At 38.3% G+C, this 25,009-nt stretch overlaps 1 protein-coding gene across 1 annotated transcript; it reads left to right on the forward strand.

Moving 5' to 3' along the window:
* The first annotated feature begins 966 nt into the window (after nucleotides 1–966).
* Nucleotides 967–24,007, forward strand: LOC144642301 (uncharacterized). Its single transcript, XM_078501271.1, has 18 exons — nucleotides 967–1,196; nucleotides 7,789–8,051; nucleotides 9,945–10,224; nucleotides 11,807–12,093; nucleotides 12,323–12,475; nucleotides 12,683–12,726; nucleotides 13,529–13,629; nucleotides 13,759–14,083; nucleotides 14,782–14,829; nucleotides 15,429–15,754; nucleotides 17,052–17,190; nucleotides 18,165–18,290; nucleotides 18,738–18,860; nucleotides 19,257–19,607; nucleotides 20,333–20,558; nucleotides 21,319–21,471; nucleotides 22,430–22,569; nucleotides 23,050–24,007. The coding sequence occupies exons 1-18, from the start codon at nucleotides 1,074–1,076 to the stop codon at nucleotides 23,289–23,291; spliced, it is 3,450 nt and encodes a 1,149-aa protein (XP_078357397.1). The 5' UTR covers nucleotides 967–1,073; the 3' UTR covers nucleotides 23,292–24,007.
* Nucleotides 24,008–25,009: the final 1,002 nt, after the last annotated feature.

A 25,009-nucleotide genomic window follows, 5' to 3' on the forward strand; every position in this document is an offset into this window, starting at 1 on the left:
ATAAATTAAATCTCTGTATCTGACATTTGAAATCTACGGGAGGCGGAAAAAGAGAGGGCGGGAACCGGATGAATATACTTTTTTCGCAACAATGCGTAATATATTATACTTTGCAAAAGAAATGCTAGTCGATTTTGATATAAAAAGAGACATTCGTTAAACGTTTTTGGCAGTGAGTGCACGGCAAACGAAATCGTCGTGGCATCTTTGAAAGTGATTTCTTACATAATGACCTGGACATGAAAACCCTAAAGGCAGGTGGCAGAAGACACGTAATGTTTACAAACTGGCATTGTTCCTAAAGATTCTGTGGTTTAACAAGCTTACTGTGTAGAATGTTTGTGTATGGTCGTTCCTAGGTTTCGATGCAAGTCGATACATGCCGTCTTAATTAATGCATACTGTTGATGTGAAAGAAACTGTGAAACAGAATTAGAATAACAGGTTTCCATTGCGTGAGTGCACTGTGCCGTAAGAACATTTTCCTTCAGTAATAACAAAAAGCACAGCTTCGATAATAAAAGAGTTCACACAAATTGCCGTAACCTTTCCACACACTAGAGGTAATTGCAATTTATCATACATGACGCAAAGATGAGCTCTATAATGAAGACGACTTGTAAACTTCTTATAAGAAATATGACGTATTGACGACTTTCCAACTAATAATCAGATTATCATTCCTCCACAAGACATAAGGTGATCCGGAAACCACTTTAATACAGAAGCAGCTAAAATGATCAAAATGCTTTATAGCTCCAAGCTTACTTCATTGTTTTATCAAACGGCGTCGACGGTGGTCTACACAGAAAAAGATTTGTAAAACAATAAAATAATAAGTGACATTATTCTCTGTTTAGTCTATGTTATGTGATAAATAAGTTTGAGGCGTCAATAATTGGTTGGCATAAATACCTTTGATTGACAAGCTAGACAGAAACTAAGAGAGTCACACCCTTCAAGTCTTGAGCGTATCAGTGCCTCAAACGTGGCAAACTGCAGAACACTCCTTCCATCTTGATCTTGATCTTGACGAAAGCAGTTAAAAAACGTGAATAAGTTTTTTTCAAAGGATGGTACGCTTTATCCTAGCGTATTTATTCCCTCTTTTGGCTCTCAATTCTTTATTAGCAGAAGCATCACACTTCCGGTATGGCTTTATAACCTGGGCTCCGACAGACTCTGACGACAACACGGTAGGATACTAAACATCGAAAACAGCTGTCGATGATCATGAAGTATATTTGATGATTAACTTACTTAATGGAAGCTTTGGTTTAAGATTGATAATTTAATGTCACGATTGTTTCAAAATATATGGCTAATGTTTGGTAGTATGGCAAAATAATTTTTCCTTTAGGAGGAATGTGTGGCCATGTTGGCATAATGGTAAATAAGTTGTTTAAAGCATCTGGAAATCCTGAGATCCTGTTTTCTTGGACAAGATATCTTACTCCACATTTCTCATTTGCACTAAGTCAAAGGGTGCCAACAAATTGTCAAGGAAAGGTGACAGAATACTAGGAGCATTTCGTAACCACCTATGAAATGGCTGTTATCTTATTCAGATGTGGTAGGAATACTCCTCTTTGCTTAATACTACAAAAGGCGGATTTAAGCGCCCGCATCGAGGGCCATTTCCGCCGGGCCCGTAGGACGCTAGCCGGAGATGTGTTTTCTAATGATTAAACAACGCTAGGGAAAGTTAAAACACCTCAAAAAGTTCCACAAATTAAATGTATCATTGCAAGTTATTAATTAAATATTTTTAATCCAAATTGATAAGAAATGATTATGATCGACCAATGCAAGCAAAGAACAAATGGCGAATCGACGCACGGATTTTAAAGTTAACGTTTTGACAATTGTTCTCTTCCTGTTTACGTTCATCTTTTTGCATATTTTCGCAAAAAAAATGCAAATAAACTTTACAATTGTTATTTAATTTATGCAGCCATCAGTGTCTATTTCTAGGAAACGTTGTTACTTTACACGGATAACAACGTTGTTTCTCGAAGTGAAAACCAAACCGAAGTTCGACGAATTTTCCCGCTTTATTGACGTCTTTTTCCACTGTTTTCATTATCATCCATTTTAGGACTCGGAAGCAAAAGGCTAAACAGTCGTATTTTTGCAAAGTTTCACGCTACCCATCGTTTTATAAGGACTGATTCAAGATATAAATTAATAAGTTAGAAGTGATCTCGTTTACTACTCCTTACTCCTCACTGAGTACGATTGCTCTCATCGTGTTTACTACGTGCCATTGACCCAAGATTCGGGATCCATGGGCGACCAAATTTAACTGACTTGCTAGATATTAAGATCTAAGATAGGCATGGACTTGTGTGCCTTGAGCGTTTGGTAAAATCGCATTTCCATTCTTATTGCACTAGTTGGACTAGTCAAAACAATCTTTTCGATAACATTATGGTTCGCTAGATCTCAGTTGGTGTGTTTGTTCTGCAGTTCCGGGCTATCGTTAGCTGAATCTTCTCATTCCGGCATGGCATTATAATGTGAGCCCATTCAGACTTCAACAACAACATTTATGAGCAATTCGTTTGAAAACAGCACATAACTTTAATCATATTATTTATTTAAATTTTATGTTAATTATAATGAATGTATTTAATGATAATTAGTCCGAATTGGCCCGACCGTAATTGTTATGCAATCACATTCCTTTTACGCTGTTGAGGACATGACGTAACGTAGAAAGAAATGAGTTAATAAATTGGCCAACCTCTTCCTCAAAGCCTCCTTTTTTCGGTCGGCACAAAGAACGTACACTCCGGCCAGGAACCGGTTGGCGCTCGATCGGTACTGCCAAACAAGGAACGTTTCTCCCTGAGCGGCCTCGCTCTTTGTTAATAGACAATAAATAACATGATAAATTATTTGATAACATAGCGAGCAGAGCCGCGCAATCAAATTCAGTGTACGTAAGCGTGATCAAAATCCCGATGGTGCACGCTGATGACGTAATCGACTAGTGAAAATCTCACTGAGAAAAGCTCACACGCCGTGTTTTGCAAAAGCCATGAAATCTTATCTTTAGTTTATGAAAAGCTTTTCTTTTTGATATGTTTTCAAGGAAACGAGCTTCAAGGTAGCATGTTTCTCATTATAAAACGAAGCGCGAGAGGGAAAATAAATTCGATTTCGCCGTCAATCCTGTGAGTTGTGTGTGTACTTTTCTTCATTCAAACTGACAAACAACAACTTCCAACGCGCCAACTTCGTCCCCAGGGCCTTCTCGGCGACGAGTTTTCAAAATGGCGGCTCGTCACGAGAAGACCCTGGGAAAGGCTGGGTCACGTGGTACAAAATCTCAAAAAATCTTGGAGATTTTTATCACGTGACTTTTCGGAGAAGCCAAAACAAAATGGCGGTCGAGTTTGAATTCGAATTGACTCTTTGACGGGCGTTTGAGGGCGTAAACTTCATGCATGAGGCAGTGATTACTTCGTAAAGCATAGATATTATTTCAGGGATTTCAAAAGGTTTTAAGGTTAGCGTCAGTAACTGGAAGAGTAGGCGACTGTGACTAGCCGAGCTTGTTTCTTACAAGCTGATTGCTACGGCCGAAGTATTAAACTGGTGACAAAAATCAAGTAGCTGGTGGACCTCCGGCGGCTGCTAGCTTGTTTTGAAAACCCTGTTGTTTTCGCCAGGTGTTTGAAAGTAGACCGTGAGGTATGAGAATCGGGAAGGTAGGGAAAGTAAAAAAATTAAATGTTGCACAATCTGTAAGCTTATGTACTGTTATATAAGTCTTAATATATTTACTTTCTGTATTTTTATTGAGCGAAAAAAAAATAAACCTTTGCTGCTTATACTTAAAGAGGCAAAATGTGTGCTAAATACCTAACAAATGACTGTATGATCAATATATCAATCGATTTCAGTGACAAGTTTTTCTGCTTTATAATTCATTCTAACTTTTATTACAGTGATACACATAAGCTTTACCCTTAAAGCTTGAACTAAACTCATACATGTTCGCTTTTATATGACCAAGTTCACTCTGTTCTACAAACTTTTACATAAGGTGAAGTTGTAACTGAAATTATGACATATCAATATCCATATTATGGCCATATTTCTAATTACAAGGTTATGTATATAACACTATTGAATAACAAAGTGCCTATTGTGTTATGCCTCGCTCTTTAAAGCATTCCGACACATGTAAATGAAGTGACCAGGTATTCTGCAATCGTTCCCCTGAGAGCTTAAACTTAAATTTATACATGTTTGAGGCTTACCTTAGTTGAGACCAATTTCACTTTGTTTTACAAACTTTCACATGGGGTGAAGTTCTAACCGAAATTTTGAGATATTTACATCCACTTGAGTGGCTATTTTGTAAATCAAAACATGTGAACCCACACAACTGTAATCTTCTGGAATTTGTTTTAACTTTTTTACCACAGCAGTTTAAAATATTGACATTTTCATTTCAAAGATGTTATGCACATAGTTATGCACATAATAGACTTAAACAGGGTGTAGAACTTGGGATTATACCTGCGACCACATATGGCAGGCAAGTTAACGTTGTGTTGCTTGAAATGATGTCTAAATCACAGATTTTACTGGAGAAGGGAGATTTAACATTTGATCAGAATACAAAATGCTAAAAGAAGATCACTTTTACATGTCCCACATGTTGCCATTTTGGACTTTATGACATCAGTGTGTTGCCACTATTATTGTTAGGAAGCATGCGTTCTTTGCATGAAACAAATGGGCAATAAATTGATGTCATATTTTTCAAAATGGCGTTGTGTAGAAAAGTTCTATTTTAAAATACCTAAAAACAATTTACACTCGCTTCTTAAATTGTCTCACAGAGGGATGTCAAGGGCACCCCATTCCTCAACCTCCAGCTACACTCTTAAAAAGGAGCAAAACAATTTTTTCCGACCTAAAACAGTTATCTTAAAATTTATGAGACTGTCCACACAGACAGTGTTTTTCCCTATGAGAAGAGCTCTAAAACATAAGAATAGACTTAGTTCTGAATGTCGAACTACGTCAACGATGGGCAGAAATTCCTTTACGTTTTAGATTTGCATCTCGTACATAGCTGCAGCCTGGTGTCGAAATGACTCTTCCATCTTGGATGTTACTTTCCGACAGTAGTTCTTTTTTCGGCAGGAATATTAAGTTATAAAACAGTCAAAAAAGCAAAGCGAAAAGTTCGCAATGAAGTGAATTAAACGCTTGCATCTTTTCTTTACTTTCACTTCTACTTCTACCGAATTATTTGAATCTTGAGAATTATAACTATAACGGAAAAGACTTACCTTTCCAGTTTAAAATTGCTAAAATTCCAAGTAAAATCGACCCCATTAAGACCCGCTACGTCCGCCATATTTGTTTTGGATTATTTAAACCAATCAGGATTCAGGTTAGAATAGGCCAGTCTGCGATGCCGTTATATCACCCTTGCCCAGGGTCTTCTCGTGACGAGCCGCCATTTTGAAACCTCGTCACCGAGAAGGCCCTGGGGACGAGGTTGCCAACGCGCGAGTCCATTCTCGTCCCCATAGCCCTTTCGTTTCTCTTAGCCGCCTGTGCCTTGGCACGAGGAAACGAAGGGCTCTGGGGACACAGGATTTCCAGTCCTAGATTCTAGGACTTCCGGCCTTCATGTATGCAGTCATGACGTTTCAAAAGAATGTATGAGAGAGTCGTTAGGTATTCGACTTCCGTTTAGAAATTCTTTGTTTCAAACAGCCAATCAAAAAAATTCGTATTTATTCAAAAATTCCATGTCCCCAGAGCCCTCAGCCCTTTTTTCATGTCCCCAGTTTTCTCGTGCCAAGCCGGCTAAAAGAAACGAAAGGGCCATGGGGACGAGAATGGCGCGAGTCTCGAAGGACAAAAACATTTTTTTTGGACTGCCCTAACGTGGAACAATCGGCCAACAGTTCGATGGAATTAAAACTAGCAACCAAACGAAAGTTTTCGCGTTTTAAACCGTTCACCAAAGCGTAAAAGGCTCTGTTGGAATTCCACGGCTCGAAAATACAGAAACACGTTTGTTTTCATTACGGCCCTTCTACAGAGCGACTAAACGACCTAAACGAATCTGCTCTCTGTTTTGTTTTGATTTTCTACCGATCGGGAGTAAAATTTAATTCAGCAAAGACTTATCTCAGAGTCGACAGATGCATTTGCGGCATGTGCTTCTCGCCAGGTGTTTTCCCTCACTCTCCCAACAAAGAAACTCAAACTTCTTATTTTTTCGCCATTTGACACAATCTGCACCACTCGTGTAAACTTAAAAATGTGCAATCGATCGATCGCTGTATTTATTATCTCACAGGGCACACGATACAGAGGGTCCTGAAGGGGTAAAATGGGAACTGGGATTTGCCTATTTTGACTGGGATTTGCCTATTTTTTCACTGGGAAAATGGGATTTAGGTCACTGGGACTGGGATTCAGAAACAAAAAATGGGAATGGGAAGCGTGTCAGTACATGACTAAACCAGCATATTTTGCGCTCTATAATGTTATGTTCTTAAAGTCCGGCACTGAATAGTTAAAACGCTGAAAACAAAACGACCGCACTGCACGAGTGTCCAACAAGTCTCGATCAATTTTTGTGTAAGTGAAGAAGTTACTCAGCGGAACAGCTATGACTGAGGATCGGCACAAATGGAATATTTTAAAGAAGTGACAGCAAGTTGTGTCAGTCAGGGTAGTGGTAGGTATGGGATAAAAACTTGATAGCTTTAGTTAAAGCTACACAAAATTTCTATTATTCTCTACAAGACAAATGATAATAACTAGCAGAACAGGATTTTGGGTAGTCCAGTCCGTGAACTATCTCTTCTGCGACCCAGGTGCGAAAAGAAAGTCCAGGATAACAAAAACAAACCAATGAAAAAGGACAGAGACGTGTGGTGTTTCGTACATGTAACGTGTGCGTTAGGGTAAAAATAGTTTGCTAAAATGAAAAATTCAACTATGCGACTAAAGCGCGCGATCTGCAAGAAAAGCATAGGTACTAAATCCACAAATACTAAATTTTTGAATTTATCATCTGTGCGCGTGCGTGTCCAAAGGTGCTGTGGAATATGGTTTATATAACCAGATTGAATGCAAGGCTGGTACAACGGCAGGAAGGCAAGATTTATTGGCCAATATTTCAACTAGCAAAGCTAGTCTTCTTCAGGGCCAGTACTATAATCTAAGGAAAAAACGGCTCTAAAATTTGAATTCCAGTGCAAGTAGCTCTGGACTCGCTCTTCCTGCGCCTGGGTTCAATCCCTATATAGGGCACCGAAGGAAAAGTTCAGGGAGTGTACTACATTTAGGACAATAAAAAACCACACAGATATAATGTGCTTGAGACCAGATTTTCCGCACACTGGCAATTTCACTGCTGGGACTGGGATTTAGACAAAAAATAGGCTGGGAAATGGGATTTGGACAAAATTTGGGCTGGGAAATGGGATTTGGTACCCCCCCCCCCCCCCCTTTCAGGACCCTCGATACACAGTAAGATTTTTTTTTTCGCGCCGGTTTTAATGCATAATTCCACCGGCAATGTTATAAAACAATTGGTTCATGCTTTTAGCTGTACACCATCGAGTTATGGAGCACTTGGGAATTTTGCAGAGCACTCAAGATGCTAGAGTTTTTCGAGGCTATCGGCTCAGGGCAACTCTTACGCTTCCGTTCGTGCTTCCCGTGTGCTCCATAACTCGATAGTGCACGCTTAAGCATGAACTAATTGTTAAGTAACTATTTTTTTTTTCTTTTCAGGTTCGCTTTACTTTCCGCCTTGGATGGCGAAGGTCGGCTGTATACTGTGATCAAAGTATAATAGCTAACGGAAGTCTTATTGGATACACAAATTCATGGTCTGCAAAATGTCGCAACATTTCTAATCCACTGTGTTGGTACTCGACAGCCATTGGTAACACTTATTTCTACTGTACCGACTATAGCGACATTGAAGATTGGACCATAGGTGAAAACTCCTTCAATTATACTTTTAATTCCACCGACGATGAATGGCTTGTAAGGTATGTTAAGATGACTTTAGCAACCAAGGCTGTAGTCAGACGAAAAATCTTATCAAGGCAATATCAGAAAAAGAAACACTTTTTCATATTAACTATCTCTTACAGGAAAATGAAATGATAATAATAAATTAAAGATTTTTGCCGAGGCAAGTACCTCGGTTCTCATCTTACTAGCTAAGGCCTAAACGACAACTTTACGAATGAGACAGCAATAAGTTACTTTTAACGGTTTTTAATTTATCATCGTAAAATCAAAACCAAACTAAAAGAATCACAATGACCAATCAAAGCAAACTCAAACGTAGCGATTAAATGTGCAAGTAACCCGGCGCCAGGCACGAAAAAAAGGCATTTCACCAAGGAAATCTCATTTGTTGTCGATAAAAATATATACGATGATTTACACAATAAATACATATCGGTAGTTAATAATAAATACATTTAAATCCTAAGCATTATTCAACCCAGAGTTAATTTGAAAACTTTCTCGCCTGTCAAAAAACCAAAAACAACGTTATCCTGGGTGTTGCAAAGTTATGCACGCAGTTTTCTAACATTGTACTAAAGCGATTACTCGCGATCGCATACAGACTGAGATGTAATCCAATGAAATGTTTATTTGAAATAATAATGATAAAATAGTAAACCATACAAGGACTACCATGAGTCCACAGGGAAATACAAATGACAAAAAGCACGCACTTAGTACTCGCCAGTAAGGTGAATACTTGATGTGTAAAAGTAAACAACTTTTTTTATGGAGAGTAACACATGAGATGAATGAACTAGTGGCCCTCTGGCTATAAAATTAAAATACTCCGGCAATATAATTTACGAAATTTAGATTAGAAATTGTTCTAAGACATATCAGAATGCATCCTCGCAGACCCAGGGGCAGCAAGTCGGAATGACGGAATAACTGGGCGAAAGTTGACAACAAGCTCGCGAGAGCCCCTGGGCAATTACTTTTGCTGAACGAGTTTCATAAGCGTTTGAATTCCTTCTTTCTGATTAGCCAGGAAATAGTTTTTCTGGCCAATCAGCGAGTATGACCAGCAGAGCGACTCTGACGTCTTCTTACGCGAAGTTGTTTTCCTCATGGGCTCGTCGTGGTTGTTTGACCCGTGCATCGGATGATTTTCCGTGGAGAGTCTCTTGCTGCCCCTGGGCCTCCGAGGATGATTCGAATGTATGATAAAAGGTCTTTCACCTGATAATGTGGTCTCAAGTGCGGTTTCCAAAACAAGATATCTTTGGACGTGGCATACTTTGCAACAGTTCAGAAGAATTCTATCTGGAAACGGCTAGGTTAAGATTGTTTAATACATCAACTCGTCCTCGTCATTGCTTTCGTCATCAGACCTGTACCTGTAGTACATGAACGATTCGCTTTAGCGCTCAACACTCCCTAAAATTTTAATGTTTACATTTGAGGTCACTCAAGCGCATTCGCAGGCCTTGTATGAGAGCCATGGATAGTCTAGCCTTTGTTTTATTTTTGCTCGATCGTAATAAATTATTCACCCTATGTGAGCTTTACGAACCTCTAATATGGGAACGGAAATCGAATCTTACGGAATTTGAATAGCAGGTGATTTAGACTGTCTGCGACTCAATTAAAAAGGAGCCTTAATTCTCCCACCCTTGCACAGTAGACTGAGGCGTTGGGTCTACCAACCTGTCAACTAGTGCCGTGTTGTTATTATTAATACTTAATTTTTCCCGCGCATTTTAGTCATGAGCCACACCTCTATCAGTATGACCTCATTCAGAACTAATTTATTCTTGCTGCCCACTTGCTGCCTCCTTAAAAATGGTTTATTTGGTGCGCCCCTCACTATACCTCTTCCATTGCTCTGTCATTAAAGCTTCTCCTTATTTGATGTAAAACAGTTACTACGGCTGCTGTTGGATTTCGTTGTCCTGGAACAGTGGTAGCAGCTACTGGTTTGTAGCTACGACAGTAAACCTTACTCGACGATCAGATAATGGAAGAATTAACTCATCCCCAGTTTCAAGGAGTTCAGCAATTGTTCGATTTCAAGAGGGTTGTTCCAAATCTATCCGGATCCCAGTTGAAGATCCCGATGGAGATGTGGTAAAATGTCGTTACGCGAATTATTCTGAGTCCTACAAAAACAATGATAGTTTCCCTTACGGTGTACTAGACGAGGTAAGTTAATTTAGTTTATTTCCCTACAGATTAAGAAGACGCTTAAGATAAGATTATAAAGCTAATTGCTGTAAGAGAAATACTATGTCTTTGTTCGATTTGTGTTTTTAGTTGCCACTGCTATATTCACATATATCCTAAAAAAGGTAAGGGTTAAGACGCCTCTAAGCCATGATAGCTTTGACGTACAAAGGGGGCAGGGGGTTATCCCCCCCTCCCCCCCCCCCCCCACCTTGATGTTTGTTGCGTAATTGTTTTGAAACTTTCTGGAGCTGTACTGTGTTATTATGTGTTCACAATTTTCGACGTCGCCATGCCAACGTCATTATTACAAGCAGGTCTCGCCAAAAATCGTCATATTGACATATTTCTTTATTTTTCCAGTGTTTTTTTAACAAAAAAATGTACTATTTGTTTGGTGTTTCTCTTCGTAAGCCTTTTGGCTTGATTTTGTATCAATTTTCGTTATTTTCTGTCATTCTAATGAAATGGTAAAATCCATGATGACGGATCCAAGATGGCGGCTTTTAGGTCGTTATAAAAGGCGTCAAAGCCAACAACAATTATGTCATTATCTAGAGAAAGCTAACGGCTTTCTACTCTGTGCAAACAAATTTGATACGCATTGTTAGAACTAATACCACCACCCACCCACTCTTACAGATATTTCTAAAATTTTGTCTACAGGTAGTCAATCCACTATACTTTACATATCAAAAAATGAATATCAAGAATCAATCTAGATTTCGAGAAAATCAAGCTTGTTTGAAAACAAAATAAAACGACGACCGTTGCTATGGTAACCTTTGTGACTAAGTGACCAGTAAGAAATTAAACTTTGGTCATACTTGATCATTGTGGTGTATTTTGGCAAAAATCGAACATCGGCTTCCTACATAATTTTCATTTTCAAAATGACCACTCCAGGGCTAAAAAATCTACATCGAGCCTCCTTAATCTTTTTTGTAAAAGTCAACAAAGCGACATCTGTCAAAAGCATGGCATATAGTAATAATACATGGCATCCGGTCTAAAGAAAACTGTTTGTCTAAAAAAAGAACATGTCTAACAAAATTCGAGCAGAGGGTTACACATGCAAAAAAAATTCCTTCACAAGCAATGGGCGTAAAAAAATCATGCAAGCCAAAAATCACCTCCCCCTATCACTTTTCTAATGGTCTGTCCCTACGGAAAGACTGGGCACTATTCTCAAGGGTCCGGAAAATCGGCATGAACTTAATTAAAGCCCCAGGGCATGACGCTGAATTTCCCATGCCCTTAAGATGTGTTTTGCTGGTAATGAATATTTCCATAACTACATGCCAAAAGAACCCAAAACGACTGTCTCCAGAAAAAGCTTGCAGATTGCAAGCTTTGCAATACTCTGCATACCGTGCTCGGTTCACGAGCAAGGTATGGAGAAGTTATTCTCATGCCCACAATAGCAATTAGCCCGTTTTTTTATGTTTTTTTTTTTTTTTTTTTTTTTTCAAAAAGTTTACTTTCACAGACTCTACTTAGAATATTTCGACGGATTGGAAAACCAAGGTATATATTGCATTTTATTCAATTTTCTGCGCAGACGTCCTGTGTATTGAGGTATGAAGGGATGTATGGAACGGCTGGCACTTATGCTGTAGCGCTGACTTTAGAAGACTTCCCAGCAGGAACTACAAACTTCGGTAGTATCAGGCCATTCAGCACTGTGGGGCTGCAGTTTCTTGTCATAATAAGTAGTAAGTCTGGCTCTTGTGATGAGATACCCGTGTTTACTGACTCCTCTCCACAAGATGGTGAATGTGTCGAGGTCCAGATTGGCTTGGCATATAAAGCAGTCATTGAAGTTCGGGTTGCAGACTATTCAAAACAGTACGTGATCGATATTTTTTGCGAGTCGTAAAGTTGCTATATATATAGTTATTAAATAATAATTTACGTTTCCTGTAAACTGTTTTTATTTATGTTCATCTATTGCAGTCATTGCGTTAATAGCAGTTGGAAATAACACTAACTTTCAAAAACTTAAGGAGGGAAAAGAAAGAAAGCATCATGTCAGTTTAGTATTGATTGCTTTGTTTTTATATCTTACTACCTTCAGCATTGTTGAGATAATCACATCTTCTCCACCCGGAATGTACCTCACTTCTTTACGTTTTCATGGAGGGATCTACTACAGAAATGTCACGTGGTATCCTAACCAGAATCAAGTTGGGCAGCAGGTGTTCTGCTTTTGGGCAGTGGACTCAAATGGGTAATGATAATTTTTATCGTTTATGAACTGTGACAAAGTCTACTTCTCAGTTTGTCGAAACGCCCGTCAACAACAACAGCAACGATATAGATTGCGTGCTTTCGCGCAGTATCGTGTAGACAATTAACGCGAATCCACAATCAACTTCCGATTTCTAAAATGTTACGCATGCTTTTTTTCCTTTTTTTTTAATTTTTTGTGCCACAGATTGGAAAGTGAAAGGCGATGTATCACAATTCTCGTGGGTCTTAGTAAGTATATTTCTGAAAATAAATAACAGTTAATTTTCAAATTTCCAACATCAATATCCCAGTCTCCAAAACATGTAGAAGTAGTGTACATTATTTAAATTTGAAACACTTTTCCTTTTGTTCAAGCCTGATCCAGTTTAGGAAAAGCCGGAATTACCCAAATAGTACGAAATACGAAATGAAAAAAAAATATATTTTTTTTTTCGTTTTCTCGGAAAACAAGGTTGAAACAAGGTTGCAGTGAAGGCTAATGTGGGGGAATATCATTAAAATGAGCCTTGTGTCATTTGAATTTGAAACGATTCCCCCACATAAGCCTCTACTACAAGATTTTTTTTTGACCAACACCGAGAATACGAGAATGGTCTATTAAGCAACCTTTGTAGAAATGTTAAATAGAAGAACCTTATTACCTTTTTATTAGGCTCTAAGACTCGACTGGTATTATACGAAGTGGGAGCCTCTGTTCCCTCTATTATCACCTTAGGTTTAATATCTCATTAAATCCTTTTTAATTGTCACCCTTTCTTATTCTTATTGTAGTAAGTTAACCAAAAAACTACCTGTATCTGTACCCAATTTTAGTACAATTTTCAATTTGTACTAAGTTTTAGTCACGTTGTGCAAGGCTTGTTTAATATTGTAATTCGTTTGTGTCTGTAGCATTGTAATTAAGTTCTTGTATGTATTATTGTCATTGTAATTTCTAAAAAAAAAAAAAAAATACAAAAAAAAAAAAAACCCGACTGGTCAATTATAATAGCAACAGAAGCAGCTGTTGAATACGGAGTTTATTTTCTAGGTAACACTCCGCGAGTTATAATAGGAAGTCGCATGCCAAGAAATCCCGTCAGTAAGAGTGGACCTGGCTTTGTCCGGTGGAGCATTCAGTTTGACAGATTGGTAAGTTGGAATGGCAATTTTGTTAGCAGCATACTGACTACCAGTACCTTGGTTTACACTAGGCACCGCTAGCTAGGTTAGTGGAAAAAAAATTAATAAAGAAAATGAAAGATTTGTTAATTATTACAGATAAAGAAGCCGCGCACCTCCTCGTACATCAGACTCGTCCTGTTGCCCAATGGACACACCATCTACAAAGTGGACACACTCTCTCAGTACGTCACAATCGACAGTAATCAGACCGCACTGCATTTTGAAATGCCGAATGCAGTGTTGAGCATGAATGGATCCTATGCAATCTTGATAGATCACGGTGCAGTGGTTGGACAGGGCTGTTCGTATGATGGACCACCCACACCAGGCATCACATCTCTGAGCGACTGGAAATTCAATGTAGACGGCGTTTGTCCCACTGGGTATTACCTTGCCCCACCGGAATTTTCCAGCTGCGTTGGTACGTCAACTGACAGAATTAAATGTCTGACTGAGATTTTTGCTTACCATTATTTGCTACTTAACTTAATCATATGCTCAGTAAGCATTCTATGATTTGATTTAACTATTATCAGTTGAGAATCCAGCAAGGCCCGACGCAGACTTAAACTGAAATTAGTTTTACAGGTCGAATTGGTCGCACGAACCGGTACAAGAGTGTAAAATAAAACTTTCAATATCAGCTAAACCTGCATTCATATGACAATAAATTCTATTAGAGATTACGGGCTAAAAATATGGCCAATTTCTAACAAAATATATGTTTTTTACGTTAAACATACAACATCATCATTTAAAAAAAACATGAATTGTGAAATAAATCCTAAAAAGGATGTCTTTTAAAAGTTTCTATTGACTTGTTGCTGAACCAAATCGTCTCTTGGTAGTAATTGTTACATTCATTATGTTCACGGGGCGAAGAGTAGAACTTGCTCTGTGAGACGGCTATTATTTCGTCATAAATAACAGCGAAAATCGTAGTTAAGAAGCCCAACTTGCTGTATAAATGAAATGTTTGTCACTACAAGGGGGTATTGAAAAAAATTATTAATGTATATATCGCGATCATATATCCCAAAGGTTCCCACTAAAGTGCCATTTTTCAAGCTGGTTAGCTGTTGGTTAGCATATCAATTGTCATATTTCTTTCTCTTTTAGACATAAACGAGTGTGGAGCTCACTTAAGTTTCAAACAGAGCAACTCAGGTAATAAACGCTTTTGTAATGTACAGTGATTGCTGTGTTTCAACCCTGTGTAGCCTGGGAAGGGGGGAGTGGGTTAGCTATAGGTGATGGTAAAAAGTGCTCGTGCTGATTTTAAACATATGAAAGGCATTCAATCAAAAACGACCACACTTTGTGACATTTCCTAAGATTATCGGGGAACATTTGGGCGTGTCTATTAATTTTTCACTGATTTGCATTTCTATGGCAACCATGTTCACAAATTTCCGTTTTACATTCATGTTCATTTCAAAATATCACTATACAATTTTTTCCTATTAATGTTTAATCAATTTTGGAGGTTTTCTGACATCTTTAAAAATGATCAGTTTCAAGATGACGGATCTAAGGTAGAGGACATTTTGATACGACTTAATAATTGACACGCGATTTTCAATTAAATAGACACTGCACATAAGTCTCGTTACAATTGAGTAAAAAACTATTGGAGAAACATAGGGGACTTTTTCCAGGCTTAATAGGTTAATACTATACATTAACTTGAAATCAACTGACAGCAAGAAAATGCGCAGCCGCCACATTGGAAGAGCATTGATAAATTGCGGTGTTTCAATCCATAGACTGCTTCAATAATGGTGCTGGTATTGCCAATTCCAGTATCATCCCTGATTATCAGATGAATGCTTCGTCCCAGTTAAGCCACTATTACCAGGCCGCTTATGGACGACTCAATGAAACGAGAGGTTTAAAAGCCTGGTGTGCGAGTTCATATGGAAGGAATGACGAATGGCTTCAAATTGATCTCGGCGAAACATTTCGAGCGTGTGGTCTTGCTACCCAAGGATACGGCGTTAGCAGCAGTGCATATGTTAAAGCCTTCAAACTGCTTTACTCGGATGATGAAAAAAGATGGAAAACCTATCAAAATGGAAGTGGTGTGGAAGTGGTGAGTTTTATTTTAATCAACAATAACAAGGAAATGGCATGGTAAAAATGGCGATATCATGGTCATTGTGATGGCAGTGTCTTCTTCTGATTTCATTTTAACGCATTTAATGTTCTTTTTATTTTTGTTAGCTGTCGTTTAAGTGTCTTTATAATTTAATAAAAAAATGAACACTAAAACTATCCCAAAACAAACGAACACTAAAACTAACCCTAATCGCATAAACAACAGTTTCAAGAAATGTTTTCCTACAGGTACTTAAAATTGAACGCAACAATGCCGAAAAGGATTATGTGTATTGGTAGTTTCGGTTACCCTTACATGAATGAAATTCAAGGTGTTTTCAGCGGGAAGGAGGGAAAAATTTTCAATACACGCATCCATGCTTTTCTTTTCCATCGCGTTGAAGCACCGTGAAGTTCGATCAAGCAACAATAAACTAACGCTACAAGGAATTGTCCGATTGCGTACCCTTTTAAAGTGCTTATGAAGTTCCAAAAACTGCCTCTTATTTAAAATGCTTTTCAAAATAAAGAAGAATGGTGTTTTTCTTTTTGAAATATCTTTTTTTTTATTTTTTACATTTTTGTATTATGCAAATAAGGAAAGTGATGGCGTCATTACTTGCTCCTCAAAAGATAAAGCACTGAATCAAGAATATCTCTAGGAATATTTGTCCATTGTTCTGCAAACTTGGCACCAAAAAAAAACATTACAGAAGCCGCAAAATGACACCCGCTGTGCCATTGCCATGCATATGGTGACAGTTTTGCTGCAAGAACTGTTTTTTGTTTTAATTAAGACTGATTTTCCCAGTTTTTGCTTAAACAAAATATCATCCACTCCCAATAGGCCAATGAGGAGAGTAAAGGTAATATGGGCACAATTAGTGTTCCGATCAGGAGCCTCTGTCTCACTTTGAGAGGTTCCAAATGGATATATTTCGTTTATACCAGAAGGGGCTGGATCCAAGAGTGTTGCCATAGTAACATCATTACACGAGCCATCTTGCATATTTGGGGAAGGTCTCCACAGGGGCCTAGTTCAAAAATATAACTCTTATATTCCTTATTTATTTATCTTTCCTTATTTACATAACACATTAACTCGAATATCTCTAAATTGAAAGAAGATCTTTCAAAACGGAAACGTCATTATTCGTTATTTCTAAAAGCCTTTCAAATAAGCAGAACTTTATTTTTACTTCATAGACACTTTAAGCTTCTGCAGGACAACCTTTCTAGAAACACCTATGTATACTTGAAATGATGAACCTTGTTTTTCGTCTGTTTCAAAGGAATTTCACAGAAAAGGTGATGGTTGGACGATTGACCAACACATGTTGCCTCTCTCAGTGATTGCAAGATACTTTCGCTTTAATCCAACTCAGCGAAATGGTTATAACTGTCTACGAGTGGAGATCTATGGAACCTTTAGTGAGTTTTCGCCGTTATTTTAATTTATTGTGGTTTATTGAGACTCTCGAGTGAATAAGTTTTGTTAGCAGGAAAGGATAATACAAATTACTCCTGACGGAAGCAAGTTTTTCCTTTCTTTTTTTTAGTTTATTTTTAACTAGTTTACTTATTTCTTCAATATGTTTGAAACGTGTTACTAAGGGTTGAATCTGGAGTGGTATAAAGCAGATTGATAGAGCAACCTTAAAAAATAATCTGTTACGTCGTAGAAGGGGCTTTTAAAGATAAAGCAATGTTAAGTTACAATAAGGTCTGGGTGGTGGTTGCGGTGGTTGCTGGGGCGATTATGTCCCACGCGATCAGTTATTTTTAAATAAAATATTATTTCTATGTAGTTTCTTTAGCTCTTCCCATAGTCCTTTATTTTACACAACAGACTAAGATTGCTTTTCTTCTTCATGGCAATTTACCTGTCTCAGTAATATGTCTGTAGGTACCTTTCGAATTCTTGTTAGAGTGAATAGTTATCACACTCCTTCACTTGATCACGAGAGTTATCTAATTCATACGAAGTGGTGCGGTTCATTACAGGAGACATACAATCCATACCATTGGAACAAATGTTGCGTAAATGTGGTAGTCGATTCGTTGAAGTTCCGTAAACTGCATCTCCCTAAACTGAGGGACTTGAATATTTTTACGTTTAAGTCCAAGGTTGAAGTAAAACCGTTTGTTGAATCGTCCTCGCTTGGCTTTTAGTTGGGGATATTAGAAGGAGCAATCACTTACGAACAGGCAATTGCGATAACACTGGTACTGTTGGTACCTTCCACCAGCAAGAACAAGTTAACTACCATCTTTAATTTGTGAAGCTGAGATAAGTTAAGAAAGCTGTGCTCTCAAGGGAGTCAAAAAAATCTTTCCTTTCGACCGTCGAACCAGCTACGTTTGTGATGTTATTGGGTAATGTACATTATACTTTTCTTACACAGCCCATTCCGACTTCGAGTTCCATGTTCCATCAGATTGTAATCAAGCCTGCAGCAACACTCCAGGCAGCTACATTTGCTCCTGTGTCAGTGGATATCGACTGGATTCGGATGGAAAATCTTGCATAGGTGACATTCGTTATTATAACCACCATTCTCATGTTATACGCTGGAAACTTGAAGTATTCAAGTCGTACGGCTACGTCTTTTTTTTCGTGGAGTTTTTTACTTCAGATTTGGACCTGCGCATACACTATGAGGAGATCGGCCCTCTTGACGTATTCTTTGAGTTGAATAGTTTTCGGATAAATTATAGTTAAAGTCATCATCAGTCATCATCGTGACAATTGTATCCCTCGAACAATAACTCTTTCCCGTTGCTGGCTAAAAAATAAATAAACGTTAGGGATCAGATTGCTGTTATACGTAATTATATGAATCACACAAATTTGGTTTGAAAACTCGTACTCGTACCCAATTTCGTACACGTAGTCTAATCTAAAGGTGCCTCTTATTAGCTGTAATTTTATCACTAGTTGTTTATCAACCAATTATTTGTATACATTTTCCCCGCAGACGTTAACGAATGTGCCGCCAACAACGGCGGCTGCAGTCACCACTGCTTCAATATCCCTGGATCGTTTTACTGTGGATGTCCTGAGGGAGTAACTATGGCGTCCAACAATTTGACCTGTGTTGGTAAGTAAAGGCACTTGGGATAGAAAATAAAAATAACACTCAGAAAGGAATTATTTTTTCACCAATATTTACTCATTTTTGTTAAGAACATTTTGTAGAGTTTTTCAGCTCATTCACGCAAACTATTTAAGATCATAAAGGACTTAAGTCAGCCACCGCCATTTTCGATGTCAACCAGTTTATGAAAACTGTGTGGCGAAGCCTAATCTCTTTTTAAAATTGCTGTAGGTTGTGTTACTGGGAGTCTGTTTAATTGCCTTTAGCAGTTTGACAGTGATCTCTTTCGTTTAAACACGCATTCATAAATTATAACACCGAAACTCTCTTCTGTAAACAAAAACAAAAGCGTGGCTGACTAGGGTCCTTTAACTTTTTAAACACTCCATTTCATTTCAGACGCTAGCATGAGTATTACATGCAGTGACAACAACATGACGGTGTCCTTAGAAAAGCGAACATTCAAGTTCTTTGAAGTCAGCCAACTGCACCTACGCTATGCTTCATGTAGAGCCACACAGAATTCCACACACTTGCTGATCAGTACTCCTCTCAATGGCTGTGGGACGCTGGTGAACGAAACAGAAGATGCTCTTATGTTCTGGAATGAAGTCTTGGCAGATGCCGTGATCGTCGACTATGTCGTCACTCGAACACATGACATCAAAATTCCATTCTACTGCAGCTATCCCAGGAAGACCTTACTAAGCCTAAGCTTCACACCTCAGAGAATTTACTTTGGAACTGAAGGTGCTACAATGATGTTAACTCTTCAATATTCTAGGATTCTGTTTCCTTTCATCTGTCTCAGGGTCGTAACCAGACCTTTACCATAGGCGAGGCAAGAATTTGTTACGGGGCTCAGGGGGCATGCCCTCCAGAAAATTGTGAAATCTAGAAGCCCTGAAACTCTTTCAGAGACATTTCTGTGCGTATTTCTTGAGAAAAAATCAATCTTGTTCATCTGGGGGTTATTTTCTCAACAAAACATATTTTGTTTTAATTTTAAGCAATAATCTAGACGAGGCAGTGCCTCGTCTTGCCGTCGGAACTGCGTCTAGTTGAACATATAGAAATCTTTCTTAGGTTTTTAGTATCTTTCCTCTTTTGTGGAAGACTGACACTTTCAGGTGGGTTTTTTATCGTTATAGGTCAGTTCGAGTCATTTCTCTGCACTCTACACATAGTCGTAAAGCATTTTTCAATACGCTTGTAGATGTATACGAAGTTAATCAAACTTTAGTTTTGATCTAAATCTTAATCGGTGCCAAATCCTGTAAAGTTTATCTTTGTTTTGGAGCTATTGCTTTACTGCTCTATACTGTTTTTAGTTTTATTTTAGTTAATTTTGAGTTTTATATAGGCTTTTACACCGAGGATGAGTTTTATTTTTGTTTCCATTGTTTTACTCACAACCAAACAACTTTAGTCATAGTAACGTTTTCTGGCTTTCAAACGTTATCTCCATACTCTAGCGGGATACGGGAACTTCTCATTCAAAATGGACTTCTACAAGAGTTCAACATTTTCCACGCCTTACACTGATGGGGACTACCCACTGGAAGTGGAGCTCAATGATTATGTGTATGTGAGGTTCAGCGTGGAGTCCAGTGCTGACCTGGTGATAATGGCGGAAAACTGTAAGGCCACTAAATATGGAAGTTTTTATTCCTGGCCACAATACACCATAATACAGAACGGGTAAGTACATATATGCGTTCTATAATAATCACTTCCTTTTGTTTGAAAGAGCTTGGAGCTACTTCTTAACAAATCCAGCCCACCAAACTTTCAAGTTCGTACACGATATTCCGTTTCAGCCCATTCAGGCATGTAACCTTTTGGTTATTTTTTCTTTGATGTTTTCTCGACTTCATGGACTTCATGGCAATGCTGCACATCGTAAAAAATACAAATAGTATATCTTTATAATGGCAGTTGTCAGATTCTCATTTATATTTTTCTGACAAATGACACAACTGTTTTAAAGAGGCTGCGTCGACTCAGAGACAACACATTTAAAAAAATTGCAAAGTTTTTCAAAATTGTCGTTTACAATTTGTCTTAATCTTTTTTTCAGTCGGAACCATTCTTGGTTATTTTTGTCTTTTTATTACTCTCGTGTTGTTGTTCTTTGTTAGAAAAGTATTATTTTGAGGTTTCCTTCAATTTGAAAGGAATCAGAAAGATGACTTTATATACCGTGACATTGTTCCTTTAAGTCTTATCTGAAAATTGTTTGTATGATTCAATCACTGAGTGGTTAACGAAGTTAAGAAGAAGGCCTGAACTACTTCAAAACACTTTGCTACACTCCGTGCCTGTTATTTGGCAATATAATTTTAAAAATGGTACGTCCTTGCTTGGTTATCGACAGCATATATGGTTGATGTGCTAAGGCGCGTGCCTTGAACATGCTTAAAAGAAGGGACGTTTAAAATTTCCTTATCTTTTCCAATAGGTGTCCGCGAGATACGACACTGGATTACAGTTACGATCCGACCCGAAGTTTCCAACAATTTAAGTTCAAAACATTCAGATTTTTCAACGACTATGACACGGTGTACTTTCATTGTGAGTTGTTGGCCTGTCATCGTTATTCGCCCAACTCCAGGTAAGTTTTTAAGACATTTACCTGTAGAAAAATAACACTACTCAGAATAAGTACACAATAGAGTTACAAAAGAATTTTTCGACCTTAAATTCTAACAAGCGTGAAGCGTATAAAAAAAAAACAAAGAATGACTTTGAAATTGCGCCTCCAGTCAAAAATCATTCAGATTAAGCATACATGCAAATAACTGCACCATGCAGATAGGTTTGTTTGGCAATTCTTTCTTAAGGGCCTGTTTACATGATTCCGGCATGACTTTCATTCCGGAACGGAATATGAAGTTCGCTCTGCATTCGCATAACAAAGTCTTCCGGATCAACCTAAGGCGTTTTAACGTGCGCGGTTTCCGCGCGAGATCAAAACCAAAATAGTGTGGCCCATGATTTGCGCAAATATGTTATTGTGGCCATTTATGGCCATATCTGTAATTTTAATGAGACAGTTGGACATAGGGCTGCTCTCTAAACGGAAAATAGTAGCACGCACGTTTTTTCGCTTTGAGTTCAAACTGTGGCCTTCGGTTTCATGAAATGCGGTTTCATCTCGGAACGAAGTTCGTTTTCAGTCTACATAATACCAGAATGAGATGTCATTCCAGAACGAAAATTACATTCCGAAATCAAAACCAGAATAAACTCATCACTAACTTGTGCAGGAACAAAATTTCGCCTCGGTATCATGTAAACAGATACAGAGAAATATATGGGGAAGGAATGAAATTGAACTCGTTCCGAAATGAAAGTCATTCCGGTATCATATAAACAAGCCCTAAGTTACTACGTCCAATCGACTAATTTAGATAGGCTTTTACCGTTTTATTGCGTCAATTACTAGGGTACGGTACATTAGGGTAGGGTACATTTTGCTCCCATGGTCTGATGACGTGGTTTTCTTTTTATTTGTTCGTTTGATTGTTAAATATGTCAGTCGTATCACTCATCAACTGAATAATTTATAGGTGCAGCGCAGGCTGTTCAGCAAACAACAAAAGAAAGAGAAGAGAGGTGACTCGTGACGAGGTAAAACATGACGAAAGCACCACCAAGCAAGTTCTCACCGGTGGTCCCCTGGTAATTAAAGAAACAAAGGAATCCGCAGGTAACTTACATGAACAAAATGCATTTTTATCCTCCGCGTAATGCAAAGCCGTCAAATTTTTGAGTAGATAGGTCTACTTTTCTGACAATCTCGATTGCTCTTAGTAGAAACAACCAAGCCTCGTATTAATGACTGGCAACAACGGTAACGCAATTTTAGGCAATTTTGGCGCTGACCAACTGTTCATAGAATTAATTGAAATATCACAATGACGGCTTAAATCTGCAGAAAGACTCAAGCGAAACACAGAAAGGCCAAAGAGGGGCGTGGATGGAAAAAAAAGTCGAGAAGATTAAAACGGATTGCGTTCGGGTAAACTTGAAAAACGTCGGCCCGACGTTTATCAAGTTTATCTCATTCTGCATGAAAGTGTCATTTACAATGCTCGAAAATCATCCTTGTTTGTTATGTGGCCGTGATTTTTCCTCCGTGATCAATCGTTTACCCATCTTAAATAATGCGCTTATTTGGTGTTTATAGAACCTGGCAATCCTGGCAAAAGCAAACAAGCTGCACTGATTGGTGGCGTGGCAGCCGCTGGTGGGTTTGGTCTGATTGCAGTCGCAGCCCTGGCTGTTGTGTTTATAAAGTACCGCATTGCACGACGGTTTATGAACAGAAACAAAGTCGGGGACCTGTACACCACCCAAGATGAGCAAATGGGCAGACAGAACGCTTACATCCAGGAAGACGACATGATCGAAAAGAATGACGTCATGTAGGGCGCTGAAATGTGCGGTTGAAGTATTTTAGTGTAGAACCGTAATGGCGACGTATAACCTTGTAATTTCTTTAACATATAGTGCATGAAAATTGTCATGACATGACGATAGTAGATTATGGTACGTAAGCTTAGCTCCAAGGGACTGTAGATGATTGTATCTTATGGATCCATCCATTCTAAGTCACATCGGAAATGGCATTTAAGCTAAGTATTGCCAGATATTATTCTTTGTATTCAGGTAGCTCTTGACTAAATAAGAGTCACGTTTAGTTGTTGACGGATTATAAATTGCAAACCCGATTTAAAATAAGTTAAGGTAAGGCCATATGACAAGCAAAAAAAATTGAAGTTGATGTAGTCGTAAGAATTGGAATTGAATTTCTTTTTATTTGGATAGTTAGCAATGTTTAATTGCTTCATAATCATTTATGCAAAAACACAGTCACATGGCGATTTAATATAGACTAAGCTTAGATTTTATTATTAATCAACTGTAGTCTTTACTATATTTTGGCTTGCACGTGACGTCACCGCTGCGAATTTGGTAAGCATTACAGAAAAAGATTTCTGTTGTTCCAGCAACATGCGTGCTACCATGTCATTGCCAGTTTGAAAGCTTTGAGACTTATCATGTAACTAACCATAATTTTTGACATTATATGCAATGTAACACTATATACCAGCAATAATCAATAAAAATATACTCATTCAAAACAGTTGAATATACTAAAGACTTGTTAGGAACTGGGCATTCGTTGCACCAGTAGCCGTTCCTTCAGCACCCCTGGTAAGGGGTTATCATAAACCAGCCAGCTTAAATGCATTCTATTTTAAATTCATGGTCGGCAACAAATTGTCAAGATGCCCACATATGGTCAGTTAGTCCTTGCTATTAGTAATCCGTAATCGGCATCCTAATATGCGCATCGAAAGTTTGACAAAATGCGTCCGACTTCTTGGCAAGGGCTGCATAACCACAACTTATGTACCTGTAATAATTCGCTTCGTTGAGAATTTGTTGAATAATTAATGAAACAATCGATAGTTAAAAATATCATCTACCACATTCGCCGACACACTGAGGTGAATCATTGTTTTAGTATTTGCCAAACATGTTGAATAACTAGCAGACCAAAACATCACTTTCGGTAAACAAAGCGACACGCGAAGGCAGTTTGTTTCTCTTTAGCTGCTCGGAGGTGAATGCAGTACTTTGCTTATCATCTCCGAGTTAACCAATCAGCGCGCGCGTAAAGCACTAGCAAATCGCGTCCGCAATTGCAAAGAAATCCATTCTCTGGAATCTGTGATAAACGACGTCGCAAATCCCATTATTACCAGCAGGAAACTGTCGCAGATTTTGTGCGTTAAGAAAAACAGCCCCGACCGACAACACGCAATGCGTTGCATTTTCAATTTTTTTTCAATGGGATTTGTGTGATGCAAATTATTTCGGATCTACTGCCCTACATACATGTCTTATATACATCAACGCATTAGTGAACACCGTTATTCTGCATCGGAAGACACCTTGAAACACAACATGGTAACGAAGGAGCAGTGACAGATCACCTTTTTAAAGTTCTAAAGAAATGCAGAAGCAAGTTCAATTGTTTGGTATATACAAGATGCTGTCCATAAAGGAGATCAAGCCTTCTTTCAAAATGCAGAGACTCAATTTGCGCAAACTGTTTACTTGACACTTAAGTACTTTTA

This window comes from Oculina patagonica, chromosome 1 (genome assembly GCF_052425735.1).
Source record: "Oculina patagonica isolate OP01 chromosome 1, crgOcupat, whole genome shotgun sequence".
Taxonomy (NCBI): Eukaryota; Metazoa; Cnidaria; class Anthozoa; order Scleractinia; family Oculinidae; genus Oculina; species Oculina patagonica.